Below are 14,399 nucleotides of genomic sequence, written 5' to 3'. Positions count from 1 at the left end.
ATTTATATTTTAAAATAATCTTTATTAGTCTTTTAAAGATTAATTTAAAATCTAAAATATTATTAACTAAAATTTTGATAATAAATTAAATATCAATTTTAACATTATTTTATAATACTTTAATAATAAAAATTACGTCAAATACTAATAATTTTTTAATCTTTAAATTAATTATTTTTTATTTAAATTTAATTATTATTGAATATTTTTTTGTAATGTATAGATTAATGATTATTATTATTAATTATTATTATGTGAGATAGAAAATTAATTTAAGACAAGTGCAATTTTAAAATGACGTATAATCCCATGTACACCACAGAAGTGGCTTAGCATATCTTATTTCAATTTTCATTTTGATTTTCTCCATTTTTGTTCCTTCCTTGTGTTTTCATCTTCCCAAAATCCCAACACAGTGATGAAGAATGCGTTGGTAGGGTTGAAACCCTCACTTCCTCTTTCTCACTCTTTTCCCTTCTCTTCTTCCCTTTCCCTCACACCCTTCTCTTTCTCTCTCTCCTCAAAACCTCACCCACTTCTCTCTTTCGCTACCAACAACAACAACAAAGATTTGAGGGAACAGGGAAACACACAGCAACCGCAACCAGAACCACCCAATGCTTCCAAGGAACAGCAAGAGAAGGTCAATGATTCGAGCAATCAAAGACTACCCATTTTGGGTTTCAATTGGAGGAACCTTTTGGACCCTGACCCTGACAACATCCTTGCCCTTGGCCTCACGGGCATTCTCACATGGGCAAGTGTGCAGGTCCTCTGGCAGCTCTTGTTCATCTCTTTGGCCATTCTTGTTGCTGCCCTCAAGTACTCTTTCATCGCTGCTCTTCTCGTCTTCATTCTCATTGCCCTTCTTTGAAAAATTTACCTTCTTTTTTGCTTTCTACGATTCTATTAGATATTTTTTTTTTTTAAAAAAGTAGTTGGAATGTGGTTGAATGATGATGTAAAAAGCTGTTAGTAAAAGTCAACAAATTTATCATTGTTGCTCTTCTTGTTTTCATTCACGTTGCCCTTCGTTGAATTGCTTTTAGTTCTTCTTCATCGCGATGTGATGAACCAAAGTTTTCATCTTGGCTCATGTCCATATTTCGTGTCTGTGAAAATGGATTGTATGTTCCTTTTGGTTTGTTTACCGGCTATGGTGTTTGATAGGGTGGTGTTCGTGTATAATATGATGGAGAATTTGTCTATGGTAAGCACCCAAGCATTTGAGGAACTCATTTACCATGAAAGCTACTTAGTCATCATCGAGTGAAACACTTTTAGTCATCATCGAGTGAAACACATCGAGAGCTAATATTTCAATTCGTTACAAACTTCATATAACTTCTCTTTATATAAACTGATTTTATAAGGTTGAATTAGGTTTAATATTCAATTTTAATATTTCTCCCTTGTGTCACCAGTTGAATATGCTACTTTGACTTTTCTACTTCTTGTTTTTGCTCCCCTTATCGAATCTGCTCCACTATGACACCTATCATCAGCAAACCACAATCATCTCTCACTGCTCCCTGTGATTCTCAAGCATTATCTCGTCACTTGCATCAAAACTTGTGGCCTTAAGTATGGGGACACCACTTTCCTTGTGGCCAAAATCACTTGTGTTAATTTATTTCTTGATATGACTATCATTCGTGATTGGCCTCTTCACTAGCTAGACATAAAAAATGTCTTCTAGTTGCAAGAAGAGGTTTTACTAGTTCTCCATCTGGCCTATGCATTTATCTTGTTGTTTATGCTAGTGACATTGTCATTGCTGGAGATGACCCCTTCGGTATCCACCACTAGCTCAATAGACTTGGGCCTCTAAAATATTCCTGCGGTATTGCCAGTATGAATATTTGTGAGCCTACATTCTTTAGTCAGTATCCTTTTCCTGAAATTTCTTACTGTTCTCTCTCTAGACGTTATCTCTGTTTCTATTAAACCCTTTTACCATTACTTAATTTTTAAAATGTTTCTCTCAGTTTTAATTCTGGTAAGGGAAAGCTATTACAACAAACCAATCCTTATAACATCAGAAACCAGTCCCCATCGTCATAGTCTTACAATTTTCTGAATCTTACAATTTGGCCAGATTTCTAATTAATGTGAGACTTCATAACAGGCTTGCTCCTTGTAGTGAGAAATTTGCAGGAGTAAACATCTATGGGTGATCCAAGATTAGGACTACACATTAATATCATATTAGAAATAGACTGAGCTAAACTTAATCTCAAAAGTTAGCTTGGGGGGATGATTACCCATGTCTCAGATTATTTTGTACCATATCCTAATATATACCAAATTATAGTAGAGAATTTTAATTAAAGTTATTAGGAACATGTGTACTTTTGTAGAATAGAGCTAAATCAAAGGCAACGAATTGTGGACCAGTCCAAATAGTATAATCTGTCCCTATGAAACACCAACTCCAACATGGACACCAGGACACGGCTAGTGTCCTAAATAGGACATACTATGTGTGTGTTTGAGGATAGATCAAGCTGCTCAAAGCGTATTCTTTTATTACTCTAGAAATTGGCTAATTAAAAGTTCAGTATACCCGTGAAGAATTTAAATGTCTCCATGGTTGTTGCAGGGTCACTAGTCACAATAAATCTTTTAGATTGACAGTTCTCCTCTTATGACTTCGGGTGCCATCAATTCAGTCTGTCATGTGCATAAAGGATAAAGGGAAAACTATAATGTCATATCATCAAAGAACTATTGTAAAAATTTAAAAAAATCTGACACTTTGAATGCTTCAGTTAATAAAAAAGAACTTACTGTCCGGGCTGGGGTTTTAGATGAAAGAAATGTGTTTGCCTTTGTACTTGGAAGACCAAAGTCACATACCCGAAGTAAATATTTTAAACAAAATGATTATGAACAACGCCCAATATATCCACAATCCATGCACTGTTAAGCGTTAGTCATCAGGTACTGCCAAATGGGGAACAGTGAGCATAATCTTTCAGCCATCATCTGTCATGGCTAGAGATACATCCTTTAAATTTAGCTCATAATTTATATGCAGAAAGAACAAAGGAGAGGTATAATAACAGGGAGCAAAAGACTGAAGAATGTAAAATTGATAGCACGAAGCAAGAGACAGAACTAACCCTATTTATATTAATTCTAAACTCCCAATCTAATTAAATAAAGAAGCATGTTAAGAAATAGGCAATTACTTCCTGCACCCGAACAATTGCTTCCTGCACCCAACGTAACTTTTTAAACCCAATTTTGCCCTTGTTACAGATTTGGTTATGGATATTAATATCCGGAAGTCACAGATTTACTTATGGACATCAATATCTGGAAGTCACATAATCAACTACGGATAAAAATATCCAGAATGCAATAATGAACTACGGATAAAAATATGTGGAAGTCAATAATGAACTACAGATAAAAATGTGCGGAAGTCAATAATGAACTACGAATAAAAAATCCGGTAGGCCATGTCAGTGTACCTTGACTTCTTCGATGATGGTTCCTTCTCCGACTTCAGAAGCTGACCGTGGCGGCTGATGCTCTGTCTGCGATGATGAAGGTCACTGACGGTGAAGCAAACGAATGGAGACGAAGGTTGCTGACGGTGGTTGCGGTTGTTGCTTCACGCACAAACGAAGAAGAAGAAGAATAGGGTTGAGTGCATGACATTGGGTGCATATCACACTTAAGGTATTTTCAAATTCATTAAGGGTAGTTTGATCTTCTCCTATATGTGATTGAGTGCTAGTTCAAAATGATCGGTGCAGCCTAAGAAATATGATGGAAGGTGAGAAAGAAAAGGTGGAATATTCAGACACTGAACAATTTGAAACTCTCATTGGTTTGATGTGATGATCCAAAAGAAAAGACCAGCAATAATGTTATTTATACTAACCATACATAAGACAAGGCACTGATCTAAGGAAGCATGTATGAAATATGAAAATATTCCCAATCTATCACATATGAAGAACATATTTTATGGTACAACAACACATTTTTGTAATTATCTCTTTCATATCAGTCTATATAATCTTCATAGAGATACTTATCAAAGTCTTCATATAGAAAGTTGCATTTCCTTCCTAGACTTTAATATTCTTTATAAAAAATAGAGTATCAAATATAGTGTAACACACATAAGGTTTGGAACAAAAGGTTTTATAGAAATTCAGATATGATTTTGAAAGGACAAAAGGAAAGTACATTTGGAAAATAATACTCATCTAATTGCAAATTTCTATTTATCTAATATGCGTGACAAAAAGAAAAATTATATTTGATGATGATGATAAGGGTACTCTATCACATTGCAAGGCTTTGTATAAACTTCTTCTCTAATTTATGCAAATGTATACAGATTAACATGAATGTATATTTAAAAAAAAAGGTTATATTGAATGGAAGATTTGTGGATATGCAGTTTGTTTTCATTTATAAGAAACATGAAGACTCTTAAGCATACAAAAAATATAATAAGACGACACATTGGATGGGACGAAGGGACTGATTTTTCTCCAAATGATGTAATTTCATTTGGTATTTCTTGAGATTGGCAAATTTTTTTATTCTTAAACTGAACAAGTTGTGTATCTGAATTACGAGTTTAGTGAAATTTGATATAGTCAAAGTCGAGATTATCAAATAAAACTTCAGTTTAATGTAATTGAAGATGTCATTGTGTTATTATTAAATACGATTTTAGTTTAACTAAAAAATCATTTATGAATTATATCACAAGATTTATTCAATTTTATAATAAAAAAATTTAATAATATATGTTTAGACCTTAAGTTCAAGATATAGCATCATTAGGGTCAACCACTACATCTAAGATATTGTCCGCTTTGAAGGTCGGTGATCCATTACGATTTTGTTCTTAAAAGAGGTCTTAATGATAGACTATTGAGCGATGTGCAACTATGAGACTATGTTGACAGTACCGAAACAAGCTCTCTAGTCGAGGTCTAAGAGGAGTGGATTCCCCTAGTTGAAGGGCTTGAGACACATTTTTGTTTCCACATACAGCGTCAATGTTCCGACCTCAAGTCTAAAAAAGATCACAGTTAGGGTCAATCACTGCATTCGAGGTATTGTCCGCTTTAAAAGTCAGTGTTCTTAAAAGATATCTCGACAGATTAAAAAAGGAGAAAATACATAAACTGTTTTAGGCCTCGATTATTGAACGATGTGAGGTTATATTAATAATAGTAAAATAATATCAAATGAAATTAGAGAAAAAAAAAAGGAAGTGAATTTAACATATTTCTCTTACTTTCTTAACAAATAAGTAGAAGCAAAGATGAGTTTCATTGCTCAATTTCCACACTCACTCTTCTTCATGAAGAAGAGAGCAGAAGAAACCGACAGATCTTAAAAAAAAAACTCAAAATTTAGAAATTGAACATAAATGAATTAATGTTCCGCCAGAAAGCAGTGTAAATTTGAAGTTGAATGACGTTGACCAAAGATAATATAACGCAAAACAAGGCCCACACTTCTCTCGCTCTTCCTTTCTCACTTCTCTTCTTTCATTACTTTCCATGACTCGCCTCAGGCGAATCGGCACCGCCATTGGAGCCGCCGTCGCCACCGCATACGGCGCCTCCATCCTCCTCTCGCCTCCTGTCTCCGTCAGCGACCATGGAGCCGGGGGATCATACATCGCCACTGTCCGGGAGAAGATCCACGATCCATTCGCCGCCGTGCCGTCGAGAGAGGTCCAGCGGTCGGCGCTGATCGGCGCCGGCGCCACAAGTCCTCTAGACGTTCTCGTCATCGGCGGCGGAGCCACCGGCTCCGGCGTGGCCCTCGACGCCGTCACTCGAGGGCTCCGCGTCGGCCTCGTCGAGAGAGAGGATTTCTCTTCCGGAACTTCCTCTCGCTCCACCAAGCTCATTCATGGAGGTACAAGTGTGCGTGCTCGATTATGTGTTATTTTATCTTTAAAAAATGATTAAAAAGATACTGTATCTATTGAATATCCGATAATCGCAAGAGAGTGTACTATTTACGCTTTTCAATAAAAAAATTGGGTAAAATACCATTTGGAGTCGAGAAATTGTATAGTACTTTTTCATTAGTATCCGAAGATGTAGTTTGTCAATAACTTTAGTTCAAAATTCATTATGTATGTATGTTTAACTAGCAAAGTAATAGAAAGTGGTTAGATTTAATGACATTTGTTTTCAAAAGGAGTAATTATCCAAACAGCTTTTTATTTTTGCTTGAGTTTCCTCAGGAAGAGTCCAAGCATTTTCCTAATAGAAAAGAGTAAATAGTCTTAGCATTAGAAGTGTTTTTATACTTTAACGAATGTAGAATTCTTATACTTTAATTAAATCACAGAGGCCACTAAAAAAATAACTTCAAAGAATGATGATTTCTTAAATATTTTTCTAATACTGAAAGTATGATTGGACAAAGGGGCTTTGGAGAAGGCTGTTTCATTCAAATAATGACAGTGGGTATATGTTTAGTGGGAGTTATTTATTAATGAAAAGACATCATGCGTATATTATTTAATTGATTGTAAGGATCAAAGAAATTCTGCTATGTTTTGTTCAAAAGGGAATTAGTTGCAGAGTGGAAAATTCAAGAATCTGGAAGGGAGATGCAAGAACAAGGACAGAGTGAGTAAGAACCGAGGAACTTCTAGAAACTGTACCTTGCTTGGTGATGAGAGCTCCAGTGGATGGGGCAGTTTGGGTGAAATGGAAAATGCATATGAGAAAGGATGGGGTGGTATCAAGTGGCTAATTACTTTGGGGATATGTTTGGTTGGGTGAACAGGTTGGAATGATACTTCAAGTTAAGTGAAGTTGTGGGAGAGGAAAGGGTACAAGTTCCAAGTGGTCTTGGTGGCACTAAAAGGCAGATATTTTAGTTGGTTCCAATGGTGGGAGGTTGGTTTGTTCTAATTATATTTGGAAGGGTTCCAAACTGCATTAGTCTGAAGGTTTCAACCATTTACTATTAAGGATGAAACAAATATCCAAATACCAATTGTAGAAGAATTTTAGGAGAAATTTGAGTTGTGTCATATGCCAGTCCCCTGAGGTACACTGGTGTGAAAACCTCAGTTTTTTGAATTGGGTTTATAGAAGAAGATAGGGCAGTACTTAATAAAATCTTCACTGGAGAGGATGAATCATGCAGAAATTGATAAGAAAAAGTGGATATTAAACAAAGAAAGGAGATATTTAGTTGGTTAGATGATTAGTTAGAGAGGGGAAGAAGACAGTGCATAAATCACTGGAGGGGAATAAGGGTGAGTTTTAGAATTGGAGTAGAGATTGCAAGGGAGAGCCTTGGTTTCTCAAGTAATTGAGTGGAAGGGTAAAAGAGGAGGGAAAAGAAAAAATGACCGATGTATCAATTTTTTTATTTATATTGTATCTCTATTCTTATTTGTATCTTGGCACTTTTCATCATTCTCATTATTTACTTAAATATTCACTACACCTTGGATAAATATATAATGCTTCTAAATTTAGCAAACACTGATAATCTGGTAGGCCAAACAATTTTTTTTTCATAATTAATATTGACATGTTTATAAAGGGTGTTCAATAAAATTACTATTTTTAAATTGTTTTTCATATTCTTTCAAAGGATATGAAACATTAAGTAACAAAGCTAAAAACCTAAAACTGGCTAATACTTTTGGGATTTGAAATTTACAGGCAGAAATCAATTAAAGGACCCTGTTTCCATTTGAGCGTTGTGAAGTTTACATTGATTTAGGTTTTCAAATATGATTGATAAAAACATTATGCATCTTAACTCTTTAGATTGTTGGTATTGACTGGCAAAAAAAATCAATCTTACTGGGAAATGTTAGTCATTTTATATGTCCTTATGTTATAAGCTCTAACATTTCAGTGTTTGTGTAAACTCTTAGGTGTTCGTTACCTAGAGAAAGCTTTCTTTCAACTTGACTATGGCCAACTGAAGTTAGTATTCCATGCACTTGAGGAGCGTAAACAGGTTATTGACAATGCACCACACCTATGTCATGCTTTGCCTTGCATGACACCATGTTTTGACTGGTTTGAAGTACTGTACTACTGGATTGGCTTGAAAATGTACGATTTGGTCGCAGGAGCACGACTCTTACACTTATCGAGATATTATTCTGCTAAGGAGTCTGTTGAACTCTTTCCCACTCTGGCAAAGGAGGGAAAAGGTAGAAGTCTGAGGGGCACAGTTGTTTATTATGATGGACAAATGAATGATGCACGTCTTAATGTTGGGTTGGCTTGCACAGCAGCGTTAGCTGGTGCTGCAGTGCTCAATCACGCCGAAGTTGTATCTTTACTGAAGGATGATGCTGGTGAGCGGATAATTGGTGCACGAATTAGGGACAATTTAACTGGTAATTCTTTCTTCTATTTCTATATGCTACTGTAGACATTCATGGTTTACATTTTTTACTATTTTGGACTATTGGAAATGGTAAGTTGACGGACTGTATCAGGATATTATATCTGTTTAAACAAGGGATCTGATATTTTGTGAGGAACAGACATACTATGTGAAGAACCATTTGTTGGAAGTCAATAATTTATTCTTCAGCTGTTGATTTGTGACTTTTAGGGGATGCCTTTAATTTGCAAAAAAATTATGAACGAGATAGCACATTAGCTCTTTTACCATGTTTGACTTTAAAAATGATCATAGGACAAAAAAAAAGGATGGAGTACAGAACAAAATCTAATTTTTTTTATTATGTACCAAAACAGGGGACAAATTTTATGTTCACTACAATATTATGAAAAATTCAAAATCATTTTTCTCTCTAAGTTGTAAACGGCACTTTCAATCCCACACCAAAACACTGTAGGTTATTTGATTCTACAAACAGAATAAGCATTAAAGCATTTAAAAATTTCCAATCAGCTCAGTATCAATGTAATAATAAATACATATTTCCATTGACATTTCATATTTTATTGTTCAAAAACTCATTATGTGTGTATAAGGGATTTTTTGTTGTGTAGCCATGGGCACATCATAAAGAGTTAAAAATAGAAAAGTTTTATTGGAAAAGGTGTTAATTAAATAAAAAAACACATAAGTAATCCAATATCTAATGTTAAGTAATTTTTCACATTTAATATTATGTATTCACAAACTACTTGCCCATGTAAATAAGTTAAAATTACGTAATTATTTAGAACATAAAAATAATTCAATGAGAATACTAGAATGATTAAGTTTAAGAGCATCAAAACGTTGGCTTTGTGCCTTGTTATAATGTAAAATAAATGCATATGATACAAATGGTATTGCAATTTTTTTCTTATTGTTCTTTTAAGCACATAGAGCATCTCTAATGGAACAACTTATTAAAGTTGCTGAATTATACTGTTCAGATTTTTTATGCAGGGTCATATCATGACACAATTTTTCTTAAATTTTATGTAACTTAAGCAATTGTACTTTCTAATGGTGCAACTCTCTTGATAGTTCACTAAATAGGTTCTACTATTTATCCTTCCCCAGCAAATGGGCCTCAATGAGTAACCATTGCTTATTTGTTAGAGTAGGTTAAGAAATTTGCATTTGAGATATTCTTAGGCTCATGAAAAAACAAAGTACAAAATTGGTTGTGTTGCTTCAAGCACCAAATAATAGACATAAAAAAATTTGCGTCATGACTCTGCTACCTTTACTGTGCTGTTCTGGTCCCTGCATGTCCATTATAACACATCTCAAGCTTAAAGAATAATGTTATTTAACAATTCAATTGTTAATTATTTTTATTCCTTATTTTGCATCCTGTAGGCAAAGAGTTTGATACATATGCAAAAGTAATTGTGAATGCGGCTGGGCCTTTTTGTGATTCTATAAGGAAAATGGCTGACAAAAGTGCACGAGACTTGATTTCTCCAAGCAGTGGTGTACATATTATACTCCCTGATTATTATTCTCCAGAGGGAATGGGCTTGATTGTTCCGAAAACTAAGGATGGACGTGTTGTTTTCATGCTACCATGGTTGGGAAGGACAGTTGCCGGAACTACAGATTCTAATACTAGCTTTACCTTTCTTCCAGAACCACATGAAGATGAAATACAATTTATATTGGATGCCATCTCTGATTACCTTAATGTTAAAGTATGTCATTCCTGCCAATACAGGCAATTATTAAGCTCATTAACTTTCCTTATCTTTCTGATGTTCATTGCAGAAATTAAATGATTCCATGCATATTACATGTTTGGAAATATTTTGGATAATCCTAGGCAGAAGAAAAAAAACAGTAAATTGCATCTTATATTTGTTAGCTCCATTGATATAGAATTAAATCTTTTCATTTGTGGGATTCTCTCTTCTTTTAATTAACTTGGTCTGTCAAACTCCTGATTAAATCTGAGGACAATGATCCGAATAAGCTGTCACAATCTATACGTCATTTTCCTTTATCCCTTTCTCTTCAAACATCAAATAATGCTTTGAAAATTTAGGTCCGACGCACTGACGTTCTTTCTGCCTGGAGTGGCATTCGTCCATTAGCCATGGACCCATCAGCTAAAAATACCGAGAGTATCTCTAGGGATCATGTTGTCTTTGAGGGTTACCCTGGTTTGGTTACCATTACTGGTGGCAAGTGGACTACCTATAGAAGGTAATTATTTAATCGTTCAAGCTGAAAGTTGTTGAAATTTGTTCAGATGTTGTTTCTGCAGTTAGGTATTGTATTAATCATGCTAACTATTCAGTTAGTCCATTTAACTAGTGTTTAATTTCTTTCCAACTTCTGCACTATTTGTCGTTGCCTTTCCTTCTGGATGTTCCCTTCCAGCGTGCAATATTCCTGTTGCACATGATTCTATTCTGATTTCAATGTGTTTCAGCATGGCAGAAGATGCTGTCAATACAGCTATAAAGTCTGGGAAGTTGAGCCCCATCAATGCATGTGTCACCAACAATCTCAGGATTGTTGGTGGTGAAGGGTGGGATCCTGCATCTTTTACCATTCTTTCTCAACAGTATGTGCGCATGAAAGTAACATACAAGGGTAAAGTTGTTCCTGGTGTGATGGACACTGCTGCAGCGAAGCACTTGTCTCATGCATATGGAACATTGGCTGAACGTGTTGCTGTCATTGCTCAGGTTAGCTTGTATATATTTCGTATTGCATATAGTAGCAGTATTAGCACATGAACTTTTGAATTGATATAGCCTAGTGGCATCATTTATCCATGTGACTGACTCAACTAGTGGTATATATGGCTTCATTGTTTGTTGTAAACCATGAACGTGAATGAATATCGAATACTTGTGATGGATGTTGTTAAAGATATAAAACTTTTTCGTTGGCTCTCTAACTATATAGTTTAAGATTTCTGGATTGTTGATTCTTAACAATATCGAAGTCTTTATAGTTAAGTGGTCAAGAGTAGGATCTTTGGTGTTTCCATTTTTTATAATTTAATTGAACTTTGGAATACGGAAAAGTAAATTTGATTATAGCTAGGAGGTAGATTGGGACGTGGACACCATCATTTCACTATTGTGTTTAAATTTCTAGTTGTTGGGCATATGTATAGAACTAACTTGGGGATTGGTCACAGTATTAAAGATCTTTTTAGAAGCACATACTTCTCCGGGAGGTAGATTGGGACGTGGACATAAGGGTCTTTATGACACAATCAATAATTCAATTCATTTTCAATTAAGTCTTGCTCTAGCCTCTTTAGGGGTTATGTGTTTATAGTGCAAGACTTTACTACTCAAGCTGCCTTATATACTCATCATCAATATATAGCAGGCTTCATTATGAGAGGGGCTTTTGCTCATTGACTCGTATTCACAAGAGTTTACCTATTTGTCCATGCTTTGAGCACAATGATAGATGTCCATTAGTTATACAGTTAGTTAGTTGGGGTTGGTAATAATTACAAAAATAAGTCATATGTTGCCAATAAGAAAGGGGTTCAGAGGAGAGTTGTATCTTGTGATTTGAGAGGAAATTTAAATTGGTGTGGGAGAATTCAAGATTCTCAACTCCTAGGAATCATTTGTACATTTTTTGTTAATAAAAGGTTTTCTTTATATAATTCTGATCCGGTTTTTATCACACCAGGCAGTATTGCATGAAAATTGTTAAATGTGAGAGTTTATGTTCATTTGTGGATGGTCCATAGATTTGACTTGTAAATTTGTCAGATTTTGTGTAATGCAAAAATAATACTAAGAAAGTCTTATATGAGGGTATCCAGAGAAAATATAATGCTACAAAATTATAAATATTCACCAGTTTAACTTGATAACAAACCAAATAATTGTAAGAAAGTATGATATGCTGAAAAACCCAATATAAGCTGGAAGAAATCTCATAGGAAATGGACTTTAAATCCAATCCAATCTTACGAAGTGGACTATGAGCCTAACTTAATCTTACAAAACCAGTTTGTAAGATGAGGTTTATGCACACTTTTATACTATTTATCTCTAATCGATTTGAGATATCCAACAAAATCAATTTGAAAAGATATGGCGTCAAACTGTTGGTAGAATTATTTGTGGTTAAGTGCATTTGCATACTGAAATTCTGTCAAACTGTTGAACATAGTTCCGACCTTGCTGGTTTTAAAAGATATATAATTCATTGCATGGTTATTCATTTCAAACACTCACCTCATGCTTCTAATCTAGTTTGACAGATCAAAATCCAATAGAATGTGCCACCAACAGATCTAAAGTGTGCTTATGCAGTTTGTACAAGTTTTGATCAGTTTCATGGTTTTGACAATACCAAGTTTTAAATATATATTTCTTATGCAGAATGAAAATTTGGGTAAGCGACTTGCCCATGGTTACCCTTTTTTGGAGGCTGAGGTGGCCTACTGTGCTCGGCATGAGTATTGTGAATCTGCAATTGACTTCATTTCGAGGAGGTCTCGTCTAGCTTTCCTTGACACAGATGCTGCAGGACGGGCATTACCTCGTGTCATTCAAATATTAGGATCTGAGCACAAATGGGACAAGGCAAGGCAGAAACAAGAGATGCAGAAGGCTAAAGAATTTCTGGAGACTTTTAAATCCTCAAAAAATGCTCAATTCCATGATGGGAAGCATAATTAGTAAGTACCACTTCATCTACCCATGAATTACATAGAAACTTGGCTTCATTGACATTTTAAATCCCATAATATACACCTCTTACTGTTCTAGTCACTGGAAAATTTCTGGTTGGTTTTGTTTCTTCTTAAAAAAAATCCAGTCGTTACTGTTTAATCCCTAAAAATTTGTAAACTTGATATAGGTCTCTCTTATCTTGAAAGCTTTTCTTTTTAGTCCATCTTATTTAGAAAACATAATTTCCATTTTCTAATCTGTTAGCCTGGTTATCAATGAATACGAGTTGGACTAAAATCGAAAAAATAAAATAACTCAGAATTTTTTCTGAGCTAAAGCTGAATGAGGTGTATATTATGGGGAATAAAAATTTAATTAAGCTTAGAAATTAATGTGTTAATTTTAGAAGTTCAGTTCCAAGGGATGAATAATTTATAACCACGTACTCTTTTTTAGGCTTTGGACTTCAAATGAGAAGGGAGCAACTTCCAAACACATGGTATTATTGCCTAGAGTTTCCATGGGTCAATAAAAGATTTCAGCTCCTCTCAGTAACACATTCTTTGACACACTCTTTTTATGATCATCTTCTATTGGTTGAAATTTATTAAAAATAATTGAAATTGTTTGTTTGCATTACTTAATCATTCCATATTATTTCCAATAAACTTCAACCAGAGGAGGAATGTAATCTAAAGAGAAGTTGTGTTAAGAGTATGTTGCTAACATATATCTATCTGTAAATGGTTGTGCTATGCCATGTGTTTTGTGGAGTTGTGGCTGTTGGTGTGGAAGAACATAATGTAAGTGTATGGTAAAAAGGTGAAGAAATAGAATGTGGCAAACCACTTCCTGTTAAGAGATCTTTCTTTCAAATAAGCATTGTGTATTGTTTACACTTTTCTTTGTTGTATTGTAAATATTTGAGGGATATTCTGAAAGTAAGTTGAAATATAAATAGGTTTAACTTCAAATTATATCAGGAACATAGCTGCATAATTTTAAAAAATAAACATGCCTAAATAGCATCTAAGTTAATATAATAAGTACCTAACATTCTAAGGTTTTTTCATATTGCATACACTACTCTTAAATTCTAAGGTTTAACTTCATTTTTCTATTTCTACATTAATCTTCTTAAATGTTTGGAAAGCACTAACATGCTTATGAATTACATTGAATTTCTTAATTCATTAGAAAACACAACATTAAAAAAGAAGGAGAATTCTGTTCCGTCTGAAGAAGGATGTTAATGTAATTTATTATAGTTAATATATCTGAAAAAAAAGTATATATATATATATATATATA

The 14,399-nt window shown here is 34.3% G+C and overlaps 2 protein-coding genes across 3 annotated transcripts; both read left to right on the top strand.

The window, feature by feature from the left end:
- Window positions 1-418: 418 nt before the first annotated feature.
- On the top strand, window positions 419-874 carry LOC137829458 (uncharacterized). Its single transcript, XM_068636261.1, has one exon. It carries the CDS (start codon window positions 419-421, stop codon window positions 872-874), a length of 456 nt encoding a protein of 151 aa, XP_068492362.1.
- A 4,345-nt stretch (window positions 875-5,219) lies between these two features.
- LOC137830492 (glycerol-3-phosphate dehydrogenase SDP6, mitochondrial-like) lies at window positions 5,220-14,065 on the top strand. Of its 2 annotated transcripts, XM_068637877.1 has the most exons (7): window positions 5,220-5,907; window positions 7,904-8,377; window positions 9,790-10,121; window positions 10,472-10,632; window positions 10,862-11,120; window positions 12,795-13,093; window positions 13,545-14,065. In XM_068637877.1, coding segments are annotated over exons 1-7 (1,890 nt in total). In that variant the 5' UTR covers window positions 5,220-5,543; the 3' UTR covers window positions 13,546-14,065. The 2 variants fall into 2 exon arrangements, with proteins under 2 accessions (XP_068493978.1, XP_068493979.1); XM_068637878.1 differs by lacking the exon at window positions 13,545-14,065 and having other exon boundaries at window positions 12,795-13,094.
- Window positions 14,066-14,399: the final 334 nt, after the last annotated feature.

Source organism: Phaseolus vulgaris, chromosome 7, assembly GCF_000499845.2.
Source record: "Phaseolus vulgaris cultivar G19833 chromosome 7, P. vulgaris v2.0, whole genome shotgun sequence".
Classification (NCBI taxonomy): Eukaryota; Viridiplantae; Streptophyta; class Magnoliopsida; order Fabales; family Fabaceae; genus Phaseolus; species Phaseolus vulgaris.
Note: the sequence above shows the minus strand (reverse complement) of the source record. Positions and strands in the feature narration are given on the sequence as shown.